We start from the raw sequence: 14,749 nt of genomic DNA, 5'->3' as shown, positions 1-14,749 counted from the left end.
TCATATTTTAGCGATTGCACAGAATCGGCCAAATAATTCCTGTTCCGATGTCTAGCGGGCAACGATAAGTTATTTTTGTGTGTTCAGTTGTTGTTTAAATAACTATTGAAGTGTTGCGAAATTCAGATCCAAGCTTGTTTAGAAATGTGTTGAAATTGTTCCTAACCCTGTTTCCTCGTGAGAAGTTTACGCTGTGATGAAAACGGTTGGCCAAATAATTACTCGCGTCGGTGTGTGCTCACATGTTGAAACCTGCTTAGCCATCACTAGCTAACAACTAGACCAATGTCTCAACCCTTACTGTTTTAGTTGAGTTAGCTAGCTAACACGATAAAGCTTGAAACATCATTATATGATTTGAGAAGCGCCAGGTGCTGCTTCTTGGTATCCAACCTTTTTCTAATCGGGGGGTAAGTTCTCCAACATTAGCCAGTTAGCTAGCTCAGATAGCTATCCAGCCAGTGTAGTAGAGAATGAGACTGACAACACTGTTAGGTTAGCTAGCTCGTAAGTTGGCTACTGTCTAATGGAGAAATATAATTGCAGATAAAATGTGAAGTTATCGATAAGCGTGTTGATAAGTTGAGTAGCTAAGTTACAATAGGAGATATATTGTATTGATTGATTCCTGCTTAGGGCTAGATAACTTGTCCTATGTTTTCATTTTGGTCATAGACAGTATTGGCATTGCAGCACTTGCTGAGTGTATCTGTCAAGTGTTTTGCTGATTTTGTCATATCTTCTTAGGGTTCCCCCCTTTTCGCCTTATCTGCAGATTGAGAGCTGTAAACAAAACAAACATGAAAGTACAGAAAGTCCCTCCCAAGCACAAGCAAAAGTCTCGAAAGGCTGCGAGGCAACACAGTAAATTACAGTGTAATACAAAATGGTTCAAGCAGAACAGAATCGGCAACACAGACTCTTCCAACCTCAGCCCCAGCACTGCCATGGCTAAGTTAGAGCACCAGGCCTCTAGCAAACAGAAGCCCAACCTGAAGCGACTGAAGAAGGTGGCTAAGACTGTCTGCTTCAGGCAGGTCAAGATTCAGGCCACGGAGAGGACCCCCTCTCATCCCCTAAGTAATGGAGGAGGAGAACGGGAGCAGGGAGGTGATTCAGAGGACTCCCAGGACTGGAGCTCCTTTGCCCAGTCTGTTCTCCAGAATGGTGCAGAGAGTCATGACGCCATGGAGAGTTCGGTGTCAGCCAAAGCAGCTCCAGGCAGGATAGAAGAGGAGGCATTTCATTACTGTGCAGAGCGAGACCACGTCCATAATCGCACAGTACTGGTCATGCAGCAGGGCCAGGTATGCAGGCTTTTTAGGCTGCACGACAATTCATCTTTGTTTTTCTACTAATACCTCATGCTGTCCATGTTTTTATTGTTCTTTTGTTAATGCTGTGTTGACTATCACAATTGATATCTCTTTCTCTTGCAGACTATGTGTTTCCGGGGAAAGTGCCTTCTGACGTGCCTGTATGGTAGGGTGGAGGTTCTGGGTTTTACCATTGAAGAGGGTCAGCAGTCGTACCCGTTGTTCTCCCCCTCCTCACACTGCCCTCTCACCATCACAGCCGTGAGCGATTTCTCAAACCCTCTCAAGACCAAGAAAGAGGGCCGTCTAGAGGCCAAAGCCATCGTCCGCAGTTACCTCTCCACAGGTAGGGGGCAATGGAGAACTGTCAAATGACACCATGGAAGTTATCTGCGTTTTCGTATTGAGGCTTTCTTCAGCGTTCCTCTAAATATTGATTGTATCAAATTGTGGTTTGATCGCTGTAAACGCTGTAGCCCATATCGTGTTTTCCTGTGTTGATGTGCTGAACTGCTTAGTATTGGAATGTTGCACTCGCTCAAATGTTTTTGTTGTTGTTCTGTTCAGAGCCACGTAAGAGGCTATTAAGCGAAGTGGACTCCAATTCCTGTGTGATTCTGCTGGAGCCTCTGGAGACCCCTTTGACACGGTTTCTGACCAGCTTCCCGGAGCTCAGTGAGCTGTTTGGACTCAGTTCGGTGGGTTGACTGATGTTCTCAAATGTGGCATGTGTTATTTTCCCTCCTCACCTGGCCTTTTTCTTACACAGGCTTTTCCCCCCCCCTGTACTTTACAGAAGGACCTCAGTGACATGTCAGCCATGCTGGACACTCCTCTCTCGGGGACCGGCATGATTCCACTGCGCATCACTGCTGGCGGCCTAATGATGTCACAGAGCTACAGGGAGGCTCTCAACAGCCTGGTCAACGCCTGTGCAGGTGAACACCACGGTTAACGTATACCATATCTCAATCCTGCTCTCCTATCATGACATTTTTTTCCCCCCTCAACCCTTTTGATGTGGTATAGTCTGTTATATTTCTCTAGTTTTGTCCACATGATGGAGACAGATGTTTTACACTGATTACTTACTGATTGTTTTCCATCCACAGAGGAGCTGGATGGCTGTCCAGTCATCCTTGTATGTGGTCCCAAGAACATGGGGAAGTCCACCTTCAACCGCCACCTCATCAATACCTTACTGAACCAGTGAGTGATCTCTGTCAATACCCTATGGTCAATACCATTTATATACCCAATTTCTCACCAGCATGATATTTTGTGTTGGAGTCTGTCCAAATCATCATTGGTCACATTACTGATGATTGCGATATCACCCATGCGTTTGTTGCACGGCTCTTGAAATGGATTGAAGGGTCCCGCAGTGATACAACGCTCATAGTGTGTGTGTGTGTGTGTTTTTGTGCAGCACTGCAAGTGTAGAATACCTGGAGTGTGACCTGGGCCAGACAGAATTCACCCCCTCAGGTTGTCTCTCCCTGTCGACTGTCAAAGAGCCGCTGCTGGGTATGTACCGCCTTCAATAACGATCTCCCCTTGCAACAACCTGTCCAGTGAACTTTCGGGCTGTTTACAATGTCAATCTATGACCTATTTGTGTGTTGTTTTCAGGTCCGCCATTCACACACCAGCGCGCCCCAGATCACATGATCTTTTATGGTCAGGCGTCCTGTGAATCTGACCTGGACCGCTACTTGGAGTCCCTCAAGTACCTGTGGCGTTCTTACAACAGAGAGACCCCAATCGTCATCAACACCATGGGTTGGGTCAAAGGTCAGCAGCGTCCGTGGCATTCATAATTAATTTGAGTAGATAATTGCATTGATTTAAGGTATGTTGTGATTTTCTGGCGGGGGGGGGGACTGAGAGAGAACTAAAAGCAACTTTTACTCATAACCAGATGTGTCCTAAACTGCTATATATCTCTTCCTTCAGGTTTTGGGTTTCAGATGCTGGTGGACGTCATTCGTCACTTCAACGTGTCACACGTGGTGCAGCTTAGTCAAGGCGATAACCGCGTGTGTCCTCCCCTAACCCCTGAGTTCCTGAGGTCATCACACGGCTGGCAGACACACCCCCCTGCCCAGTCCGCTCTAGGGGAGGACACAGGGAGCCACTCTGCCCAACGGAGTCACACACTTCTCAGTGTCCACCAGGAGTTTGAGGGAGTGGGACGTCACGGCATATTGTAAGAATTACGAACAGCCACGGTTGCTGTGGAAATATGTTATCCTGCAGAAAATGATTGGCCTCAGGTCTCTGGGTTCATCTCTCTCTCTCCCGTCTGGTTTGTGTTCTTGTTGATGTTCCACAGGAGACACCAGCGTAGTAACGAGCAGCGTGACCTGGCCCTGCTGGGCTACTTCAGCCATCTGCAGTCCTCTGACCCAGGCCCCATCCGACCCCTACACTGCTTCACCCCCTACCAGGTAACAACGCATTAGGAGGCAACAGAATCATCTGCCAGCATCTTAGAATTCTGTCCTGTCATCATTTCTTTGCAGTCAGTGAGGTACTCCTGTTTATGATAATACAAACATTATTATGATTTAAAATTCCAAAGGTTGTTATTTCACTGTGTGCTGTCCCCCCTGCAGGTTCCCCATTCGGCCGTGGCTGTGGGTGTGACCCACTGTGACGTGGCGCCCACACATATGCTCTACGCCGCCAACGCCAGTCTGGTGGGACTGTGCTGCCTGGGAGAGAAGGTAGCAGGCAGGGGGGGGCCGGTACTGCTCTCCCAAACCCCCATCTGCTCCTGCGTGGGCTTCGGTACGTATGCGCTTTCACACTCTTCTAACTAGTGGACAAAAGTAATCCATCACACACACACACACACACAAAACAGCCATGAATCTCCAAATGTACGAGTAAGTCTACGGTGAGAGTAACCTGTTAAGCCGGATTGTCTCTTGTCATCCAGGTGTCCTTCGAGGCGTGGACATGGCTAGGGGCCTGTACTTCCTGGTTACGCCTGTTCCTCCCTCTGTCCTGCGGAAGGTCAACTGTCTCCTGCTGGGGGAAATTTCCCTGCCCGACTCCCTCCTCACAGGACAGGTCAGAGGAAACACTCCCCCACACATTACATCCACTCTAAAAACAGCAGCTTCTCTAGTCCCCATACAGCATACACACCTCATACACACCTATATTTATATTACTTTTACATTTATATCAACCCCTAATACAAACATAGGCATAAAAAAAAAAAACTGTAAAATTACAGTTGCAGTGGCTGTAACCCAATCCATTTAAACATTTGTTTGACTGACTTCTTAGTCAACATTGCCCACCTCCTCACTATCTGTGTCTTGTCTTCTGTTGGCTCAAATCACTCCTGCTTGCTTCATCTGTATCCTCTCTCTCTGTTACAGCCGGGCGTCGAGGGAGATCCGCCTTACATCACAACGGACTACAGTTTTGAGCTCACCGGAGCTGGGAAGCTTCACGTCTACAAGGGGCTCATGAGACCTAGCCAGCTGAAAGGCCAGGGCAAATAACACCAACTGACATCTTGGTTTCACATGATGAAACCTCTGCATTTTTGACCTTCCTTGTTTACTGACTTCAAACACGGAGGCCCAGAGTCACCATTGAATGTACAGAATGGAAGTGGAGGTTCAGGATCAGACGTTGGATCGTCAGACTGAGCGCTTAGAGTGAGTGACTTCAGACAGACGCTCCAGACTCTCCTCGTGATGGCCGTCGCTGTGCAGGCCAACTCCGTCGCCGACAGGAGTCATTGGGTTGACAGGCCATCATCCTCATGTAATATGCCTGGAAATAACTTCTCTTTTTTTTGTTTCAATAGTTTAATATTCCTTTGTGTTTTATCACATGGACAATATCAAGGACATGGAGTTAAATGTCATAGTTCAATGTTTATTCCTGGTGGGTGACATTCCAAAGCCAAGATTGTACACAATGTCAATACTGTATTAAAAATTGCTATCATTTTTATTTTTTTGAAGGTTGAGCTTTTTCTTGTAGTTGTCAGGTCATGCAAAGTGTGTGCGTGTGTGTGTTTGCTTCTGTTATCTTATACGTCTGACCTAGGCAGTCCATTATCAAGCAAAAACATTTTCTGTCCCAAGCAGCTGTTGCATTGCAGCCATGTCATAATATACACACTTTGTTTTGAAAAGCAGTTGGAAAACAATTTAGCGAAATGTTATGGTATGATACCTATGATAGATAGTAAAACTGGTGGGCAAATCGCCCAAGGAGACAATTATATGAGGATGAGCCTGGTTATTTGATAATAATAAAAAAAACTGATGCCCTTAATGTTGCATTACATGTGAATGTGTATGTTACATAATGCAGTTTGTCAGTTAGGTGCTCATTAAAGTGCTTGAAAGGGTTTGGGGCTGATTGTCTCCAATTATGTCACTCAGTAGTCATGTTGTCTACTGGCCATGTGAAGATACTCATCAAAACATAAACATTAGACTGTAACTTACTCAATACTCCATCCATAGAGGTACTAGATAACACTTACAAATACATACTTCATTTCCAAAATTAGATTTTGATACATTTGTAACAGTATAGTGTATTAAAGGATTGTTACACATTATTCCATCCATGTTAAATATGTATATCTCTGTTACACATATTTGGTAGTGGACTAGTGGTCCTGTAATTTAGCAGTTAATACTGTAAATGTAATTTGACCTTGACAAGGTGGGATCTGTGTCTGTAATTAATGCGTTTATGGTGAGGCAAAGGCCAAAGGGTCAGCAATATGCCCTGTTACCAGAATAGAATTGAGACATTCTAGAACTCTTAAGAATATCTGAAGATCTGTTACTGGAGGAGACCAGAATAATTCTACATGGCAACTTGTCACCAATCCCCCTCTTTCTGTTTACATCAGACTTTTAGTTTTTTTAGTTTTTGCCTCTTTCTTAATCTCACCCTCTTGTCATTCTGTCTTCAAACATACCCTTAAGTCGACTGTCTTGCTGAACTGAAATGCAGGTCATGATAGAGAGGTGCATATCAGTAGTTCGGTTGTAACAACAACATAATGTTTGTGAGCTGACGTCACTGTAGTTGTTTGAGAATTAATGAATAATAAAGAAAGTCAATTTTCAGTCGTCAGAGTGTCATGTCTGGTCTTATCTGACCTTTTGTGTCCTCAAGAGGGCAGTGACGCTCAGGTTTATATTTCCAGTTTACAAACTATAATGCTGAATTCCATATCACTCTTGTAGATTTGAAAGGATTGGAGTGGTAAGCAATATGGGGACATGTTCACTTAGCTTATCAGAGGGCAAGGTGGAGCAATTGTGACATTGCTTATATCTATCCAATCCTCAGATCCACAAGGGGCTGATTTGGAATTATGCATTATGCATAGGAAAGACACATTCTCAAAGGGAACCTATCTAGATTTCTCACCTACAGCTAGTTATATGGTACAAGAGAATGGTACCTTTTAACTAACTACCTGTAGGAATTCTGGAAAGGTTCCTTTTGAGCATCTACATTTTTCATATGCATTCCAGCACTCCTGGAAGAGGAAAAATATAGCATTTGTCATGAATCCATTTGCCATCAAGCATTGTGAGCCTCCAAAATAAACAATCATGGCTTATATTGACGTGGGGAGTAAACAAGGGCTCATTGTGACCATACATTCCCACTGAGGAGACTTGCTAATTTGTCAAGAAGGCTATTTAACATCTCCTATCTGCCCCCTCACTTTGCTTTGTTCACCATTTCCCACCCCTTTGTTGAGGGTGGGGGGGCATACAAACAACTGGAGCTGCATTGTCGCAACGTCATTGTTTGTACTTTGTCAAGGCAGACGTCTTCCCTGGGAGCTCATGCAACCCAAAGAGAAGTCCCCCTCGTTCATGGTCCCATCCATACAGTCCAAATAGAGCCAAAAGCCCAGGAGTAAACACACAGCGCTTGTCTGATGAAATCTGCTACAACTGTAGACTAAACCATTTGGGTCGTTTGTCATGACGAATGTAAATGGGGAATGGTGTAAGTTCATGCATTGAGTACGAAGGCATTTTCTTCTTCTAATGGTCAGTTCATTGTTGCCTGCAAGTTTGGTATATCTTTGATGTTGAGGGGCTTAAACTTTACAGTAAAGCAGAGATTTGTCAACTGATTTGAAAACCGGCCACCACCCAGAAAGGAACAAAGGACTATAGGACTGATATCTGCCATTGCTCTAATGGAAAATGAAAGATGGAATCATTGAGATTATCACTTTGTCTGGGTAATATACTTCTTTTCAATTAGAAAGAAAATGTAATTTGCTGCTAAGATTACAAATCTCACAGACCCTGTGTTTTGAATGAGGACTTTGCATGTGACTTGATCTCCATGAATAATCACTAATCAGGAGTGCATAGCACTAACTTGTTACAGACCTTTCTTGGGTTAGGATGGGGTTACTTAGAATTTTGAACTTCTGAGAAATGAAGGCATATGGGTTGTTATTCAAAAAATTATTCCTCATGCGGTGCACCTGGCAGACTGAATGTTCTAGGGTTTGGCTATGACTACAAGGCCCATCTGAGGACCACCTGGCTGACAGGATCGTGCAGATCCTTGGCCTATACTCTCTTGTAGATGAATTGGGCAAATGTTAAGGAGGTTATAGTCTTGGGGAAGTTATCTAATATTTGACCCACACCACTCTGCCTAAATCTGAAGCACATGAGACTGTGGACTATTGGTTTTTAATACAAACAGGCAAACTCAACAAGAAACGACTGTTAGTTTGTCAAAGCATGCATAATAAACATAAGGACAATGGTGTGGGTGTACGTCAGCATAGCCACACAATGGCACCATCCTCTGCTCCAAAAGTGGTTGGAGATCCATGGGAGTGGGACTCACTCCACACTTTGATAGTTGTTATCATTTTCTTACATAACTGGCATGTGACACAACTACATTATACAAGCTATATTCCCAAATGTATTATTTATTTAATTGTTTTGTAGTTTGATTTATGAGATCCTCACACAATTTATGTGAGTCTCCATATGGCAAAGGGGCAATACGTAGACCCAAGTAGCATCCCTGATTTTTGTGAAACAATTAAATGAAACAGTATTCAGTGATAGATGAAAGTATTTTTTCTGACTATGAAACTATACTGTATGTCAAATGATAGAGGTATATACTCTCTTTGGCGCCTCTAGCGGCAAATAGTGTCAATTGAATTGGACAGGGAAAGAAAGCATTCGCAAAGAGGGGTTGCCTGCCGAATGAATGGAAAAGGCGTTTGATGGTTGAAATCGGAGGGACAGACGGCGAGACTATAGGCGGGGAATAACATTGCCAACTTTACCCTGCTGAAAGTTGAACCAGAATGTTTTCAGCGATGGACTACATGGACTACTAAAGATAAGACTATAGGCCTATTCTGCGCCGATGAGAAGAGACTGATGTTCAATTGACGAACGCCAGTGGTTGGACAAATATTTCGGATCAGGTCGTCGAAGAGAATTGCTTTTCATGCAGCAACAGGTTATTGCATAGCCGATATTAGAACAGCGGTGTGTGTCTACTCGCCATTTGTGGAATAAAGATGTATCAAGCCCATTCCACCTGAACCACTCAGCTATTATTAGCGCAAGTTTGACTTTTATGGAATGCATTGTCTATGAACAGGTTGCGTCCTTTTCAAGCTTTGTCATTGCCACCGATCTTTCTTCTTCAAGAGCACGCACGGCGTTTCAATTATAGAGCTATGTTATGAAAAGCGAAATTGACTGTCTGCCACCTAGGCAATACATTGGAGTGATTATTATAACATGGCATAGACACAGACCACAAGCCAATTGGTGACGAACAGCAACAACCATTTACCACTGAGGGTGTTAAGGTTTTTCAACGATAAAGACGAAGAATACATGCATAGATGGTTCCAAACAAGTGGACCATGAATTCAGTTCTGCACAAGTCACCTCCAAGGAGTTGGCTTGGTCTCCGATTACGACTCAGTAAGTAACCTACGTGTAGATACCAGCTGTCACTTTAAAAAAAAAAAAAAAAAGACACTTTCACCACATTATTCTTCATCTCCCTGATCTTTTACATCATTTACATAATGGTCTGACCAAAATGATTTCTGATGCACTTTAGATTTATAACAGTCTTAGTTGTATTCCCTTGTTATCATACTGCTTTATTAATTATTAAATATAACTGTACATAACACATGTTACTGTAACGTAGGCTAAGTGGAAAAACAGTGTAACTATGTAATGCAATTCTAATGAGAGCTTCAATGTGGCTGGTGCTTACAGAACATGGAGTTTAGTTTAATCAAATTCTGTGGCTCAGTTATTTAATTGTCAACACTCTGAACAGATCTCAATTAGAATAGACTCTAATGTAGCCTGTGAGAGCTTTGGCCCACAGAGTCAAGGCAGCTTAGGTGGATGTAAACAAGTCAACCATGCAACTTTGACCCCAGGGATTGCTTGACAGATTCTGGTGCCTTGACCAGTTTACCAATCCAATGTCTCTATCCCCAAGTTGATGACTTTCTTGGCAAGTGACCTGAGGACAGAATCATCACAGCTTGGGGGAAGCCTTAGTAATTCTGTCAGAAAATTGAGCTAGAGAGGACATTCTGATTCTAGAACACTCAGAGGAGGAGTCTGCCTGAAGATAGCACTGTCAACCGAGGAATCTGATTTATTCTGCTTGTAAATCTTCTCCATCAACATTATTGATTGCATTTTTCCTTTTACTTGTTGTCCTGGACTGCACGTCCTTCTCAGGACATGCATCAGAGGGCAAGACAGGTGAATATTACGTTGAAGACGTTACGATTCTTACAATTCTACAACAAGCACTCTGCATGTTGATAATGTCTTCTTGTTTCACACCTTTCCTGGGATGTGCAATCAGATTAGAATGGCGCTGCCTAAGCACATGGAGCAGCCTTAGTACTGTATGTGACTGTAGGGCTGAAGTTGAGCAGCCTAATTGGTAGAGTCTGGAATCCTTTAGTATTTCAGGCCACCAGGGTCTTAAGCCTGTCTTAGACACACTGGTCTAATCTGACTGGGACCAGATGTCTTGTCTGGTCTCTCTGGCCTCCACAACACAACAAAAATACACGCTGATTGTGCCCAATGGATGGAATTATGAATTATGAATGTTTTATTGACAAAGGGACTGCCGTCATGACGTGTGATTGCATAGTTTGCTTCTTGACCTATTAAGTGAAGTCATCCATAGGCTTACAGTAACATAATAACCAAAACGGCCCGGATCAGATGAAACCTTGTTGAATGGATGCTTGGCAAGGCAAGGCCAGCAGTAGAGATGTTATTATTGTAGAAACTGTAAACTTGTGTGTGTTTGACTCTTGAGATGTACAGTAGAGCCTGGAGAGGACATTGGGGTGGTCCGTGTTCCAGACCACAGGACCTAAGCCTGTCTTAAACACACTTGTCTAATCTGGGAGCAGATGTCTCGTCTGGTGTGTGCAGGGGTCCATGCGTGGCTCGTGGCTCATTCCGGTTTCAACTTCCTTCTTTGGACTGTCTTTCCATTGTTCCACTTTTTCTGCAGTGATTTCCTTTTCTTTTCCTCCTTTTACTTTCCTGTCGTTTCCTGCTGCTGGTCTGGTGGTGTTTGTTCCCTTTTTTTTCCTTCTCTCTCGTCACTGCTAATAAAAGGATTGACCACGGTATGTGTGACTGTTTCAGCTAGTTGCTTTATCTTTGCGTGATACCCATCTATTTGAATTAGAACCGGCCAACTTTGTTTTGACAACCAGCATGTCTATGTCCTACTTTAGACAGGTCCTTTAAACTATGTGTAGAGGAACCTTAGTGAATGTATTAGTGGAGTCAATTGAGTTGTTTGTTGTTGCTCAGATTGACTTGATTCTTGTACAGTTACGCATTCATGACAGGAGAAACTAGCCTACCTCTGACATGGTTCATTAACATTTCAGTGTGTGCTATTCCCAGTACACATAGAAAGGGCTGATACTGTGTGAATGAGGTCCCAAGTGTTGTAGCAAAGGTGGCATGCTGTTAACGTATATACCAGTCTTTACCTTCATGAGAAAGTGCTATCACTCCCAGCTGTGTCAAGGGCCATAGATGAAGTCATGGCCGTAAACGTATGCTCACAGCTGGAGGCCATTTTTCCCCCATGCACATACTTGTAATCATCCCTCTCTCTTACAAGTACCCTTTGGAAGGTCTGCAGAAGTTGATACTGTACTAGTGTTCTTCTGTCACCATTCTCACCCTCTTTCTAAGCGATATTTACAGCTATTAGCCTTGTTTTAGTGAAGCTGTGCTTCAGAGCAATGGTTACTTATTTTTACTGTCATTTTTTACCCAAAGAGGCGTTCTCAACCTCTTTTAGTCAGCTGTGCTGTGTCATTTAACAGAGACTAGGCTTGATGCATTTGTTGTGAAGAGTTCTTATCAGAGGTGCAATGGGTCCAGATTCAATCACTTCATGAAGTAATCCAACGGACTATTGGTTCGCATTCACATAGGCCAGTGTGTCCAACTGAACATTTCTTCTCGGTTTGATTATGGTCAAACAAATGAGTTGTTGAACCACCACACTTTGGTTAATGCATTGCAAACAAGTTAGTTGAAGGTGACTATTAATTCTAACCCATCGTCATTGTCGGTTTCCTTTGGAGAAAACCACACCCTGTTAAATGGGACCTGTGGCGTGCTGCTCTTAGACCATAGAGTGGATAATTAGAGAGGGTCTATCCTGAGGTCATACACAGGCACCTTCTCTAAATTAGGGGAGTATTGGAGGTAATGTTTACCTCAGAAAGTGTCCCCTCTACCGTCTTCGTGTCCACACAACCCTCACCCTGCCCAAATTACTGTTTATGTGCATTATAGCCCTCCCTATAACAGTAACCATATTTTTCAGAGAATAAGTGTTTTGATTTCTGTTGTCGGCCTCTCCATGGGTAGACCCACTACAATTTCAGCCATACTATATCAATTAAAGGATTCTTCATATCAACAGAAGAAAGCCACACCAGCTGTTTGCCCCTCTTCACTGGTGGTTTGAAGATGGACTTTTAAATTGCATGTCTGATAGTAATTTTCTTGGCGGGTATGAACACACACACACACAGCCTTTCTTTTTGCAAATGGGTAACTGATGCACTGATGTCTCCATTTCTTTTTTTTGTTAAATGTTAAGAAGGTCTCAATGTACATATAGTCTACCCTGTAAACATTTGTGTGTGTGTGTGTGTGTGTGTGTGTGTGTGTGTGTGTGTGTGTGTGTGTGTGTGTGTGTGTGTGTGTGTGTGTGTGTGTGTGTGTGTGTGTGTGTGTGCCGGGTGCGTGCGTGTGAATGTGAGAGAGAGATAGGGGGAGGTGCAATGTTTGGGTGGGGTTGCTCACCAGTTTTCCAGTGGAGAGGGCTGCCCAGAACCTTGCCAGCCTGTGCCAAGGCCTGCCGCCTGTAGCATTGTCTTTGAACAGCACAGCACATGCTCAGTGATGTAGAAGCACAACAAAGGCCTTGGAGGGAGCGATGTGTTCATCTGCATCACTACCTCTTTGGAGTGGACTGTCCTGGCCTCGGGCTCCATAATCTGAGAAAGTATATGAAGCACTGCCTTGTCTCTGTAAGCAGCTGTTTGAATAGGCTACTTCTCCTCAACAGACAATTGTCTCACTGTCCAGTCATTGTCTCACTGTGAGAGTAGACTCTGTGTCCCTGTCATGTTTTGTCAGAATGCTTAATTCAAAATGTCTTAAATCTTTTGTTTTGCTTCTAAAGGACCAACAACACTTTGGATTTATAAGTAGTTGAAGGTAACACTTTGCTTGTATTACTATATGTCATTAAAGTGCTAGTATAACTATGTCGTTACTATTGTAAGTACAGTGTAACAAGCATTGTGTCTGTTCACTAGCGTTCAGATGCTGTCCTCTGATAGGGGAGTCCTTCATGGCTCCTCCTGAGCTTGGTGGTGAAGGGGTTAACCACCACTGCCTGTGTGATGGGCCACCTTGCTAAATATAACCCTGAACCTCCTCCACATGGGCACGCACAAGTCTCTGACTGCACTCCCTCTGTCAACACGCTCACTCAAACACTGTCTCCCGCACACACTTATACACACTCTCATTTAAGCAGCCTTGTACTCGCACACGATCAAACACTTGTTCCTCAGCACCCTATTAATACTTTAGAGAGTGTGATTTTACCGAGGAGCTCATTCATTTTACACGATAGTCGTACTGGTTGTTAGTGTCCATGCTTTCCTCACTTAGCAGAAGATAGCAGATACTGAAGGAGAAGTAGCAGTAGTACCAGAAACATTTTCTATGGACTTTATTTAATTTGAGGAACAATATTTGAGTCTCTCAACTGCAATACAACTGGATGTGGGTCTAATTAAGAATGGATTTGATTGGATGTCAGTTGCAGTCTAATAACAGGTCCTTTTATGGGGTTCATACTAAAGGGTCTTTTATTGGAGGTTGACCTGATTGAGACATGATGAAAGGGAGACTCTCTAATGCCCTACTCTTGTTCCCTCTTTGTCTCTGCAGTAGGTGGAAATTGGCCCTGGAGTTGCAGGCCCAGTTCTCATGCCGTACAACTGCTCTCTTCATTAAAAAGGAAGCAGTGCACTCAAAGCTGTTTCAGATTATTACCATATGTCTGCAAAGCCCAGAGCTGAGCAGTGAGCATCTAACCGGCTCTCATCCTACCCTCTAATTTCTTATCCCAAAATTGGACATTTGGGTCGCTGACTGCGACGACGTCCCTCCCTACTCAGCTAGCACAGGACGTTCTCACAGTATTTCTTCTTCTCTCTATTTTAGATGCGTAATAACAGTGCATCAACCTTTCAGCAACGTTGGGGAAATGTTTTGCTTAGACTGTGATATCTGACTTCTGTGGTTTTAACCCCTTCCTCCGTTTTCACAGACAGTGGAAAAGTATGTCTTTTGTCTCTAGGCAGCCTCCAAGAAGAAAAAATCGGGTTTCTTTGTTGGTCACTACTGAGTCTTTCTTATCACTCAGAAGTAGGCCATGTTTCCCAATGTCTGCATTGTACCTCCACAGAAATAGCTGAGCCAAGTCATCACAGACTTGTTACATTCATAAAAAAGGAATAAATCTTTCTGGAGACATAAAGAGCTCTAATTAATGCAGAAAAATGTCTGGCTTTTACAGTTTGAGCAAAACATAAAGAAAGTTCACTCAGTGTAGGAGGCAGTTTAAAAGAGATCTTTGTGTCACCCAGTTCGAGAGCCATTGGCCCAGACTGCCAGTCCCAGCATGCAACTCACCTCTGTATGAATACAGCACTTGTCTGATGGTGTGGGTCGAATGCCCCCCTATCGTCCAGAGATCCTACACGGGCTATGACACCGGACAGCTTGTTGCACAGGGGAAGTTTC

At 43.7% G+C, this 14,749-nt stretch overlaps 2 protein-coding genes across 5 annotated transcripts in view; both read left to right on the top strand.

Annotated features, from left to right (window-relative positions):
* Nucleotides 1-57: 57 nt before the first annotated feature.
* nol9 (nucleolar protein 9) lies at nucleotides 58-6,436 on the top strand. Its single transcript, XM_083674506.1, has 13 exons — nucleotides 58-410; nucleotides 748-1,307; nucleotides 1,440-1,662; nucleotides 1,884-2,014; nucleotides 2,113-2,254; nucleotides 2,429-2,525; nucleotides 2,746-2,843; nucleotides 2,949-3,110; nucleotides 3,273-3,525; nucleotides 3,652-3,766; nucleotides 3,935-4,109; nucleotides 4,261-4,394; nucleotides 4,712-6,436. The coding sequence occupies exons 2-13, from the start codon at nucleotides 801-803 to the stop codon at nucleotides 4,835-4,837; spliced, it is 2,163 nt and encodes a 720-aa protein (XP_083530632.1). The 5' UTR covers nucleotides 58-410; nucleotides 748-800; the 3' UTR covers nucleotides 4,838-6,436.
* A 2,740-nt stretch (nucleotides 6,437-9,176) lies between these two features.
* The window catches only part of plekhg5b (pleckstrin homology domain containing, family G (with RhoGef domain) member 5b), a gene marked incomplete at its 3' end in the record, with an annotated part of 49,860 nt that continues 44,287 nt past the window's right edge, over nucleotides 9,177-14,749 (top strand). For all 4 annotated transcript variants that reach the window (XM_083675150.1, XM_083675148.1, XM_083675152.1 and 1 more), the window contains exon 1: nucleotides 9,177-9,316. In XM_083675150.1, coding sequence (XP_083531276.1) covers nucleotides 9,235-9,316 — 82 coding nt within the window. In that variant the 5' untranslated portion in view covers nucleotides 9,177-9,234. The remainder of the gene's footprint in view (nucleotides 9,317-14,749) is intronic.

The sequence above is a fragment of the Argentina silus genome, assembly GCF_951799395.1.
Source record: "Argentina silus genome assembly, chromosome: 8".
NCBI lineage: Eukaryota > Metazoa > Chordata > Actinopteri > Argentiniformes > Argentinidae > Argentina > Argentina silus.
Note: the sequence above shows the minus strand (reverse complement) of the source record. Positions and strands in the feature narration are given on the sequence as shown.

What these genes read in the sequence shown, in the direction of transcription:
- nol9 (XM_083674506.1), top strand. Translation starts at nt 801, where the DNA reads ATGAAAGTACAGAAAGTCCCTCCCAAGCACAAGCAAAAGTCTCGAAAG. An exon ending in CACCATGGGTTGGGTCAAAG is followed by an intron (nt 3,111 to 3,272) that starts GTCAGCAGCGTC and finishes CTCTTCCTTCAG; the next exon opens with GTTTTGGGTTTCAGATGCTG. An exon ending in GTGGGACGTCACGGCATATT is followed by an intron (nt 3,526 to 3,651) that starts GTAAGAATTACG and finishes GATGTTCCACAG; the next exon opens with GAGACACCAGCGTAGTAACG.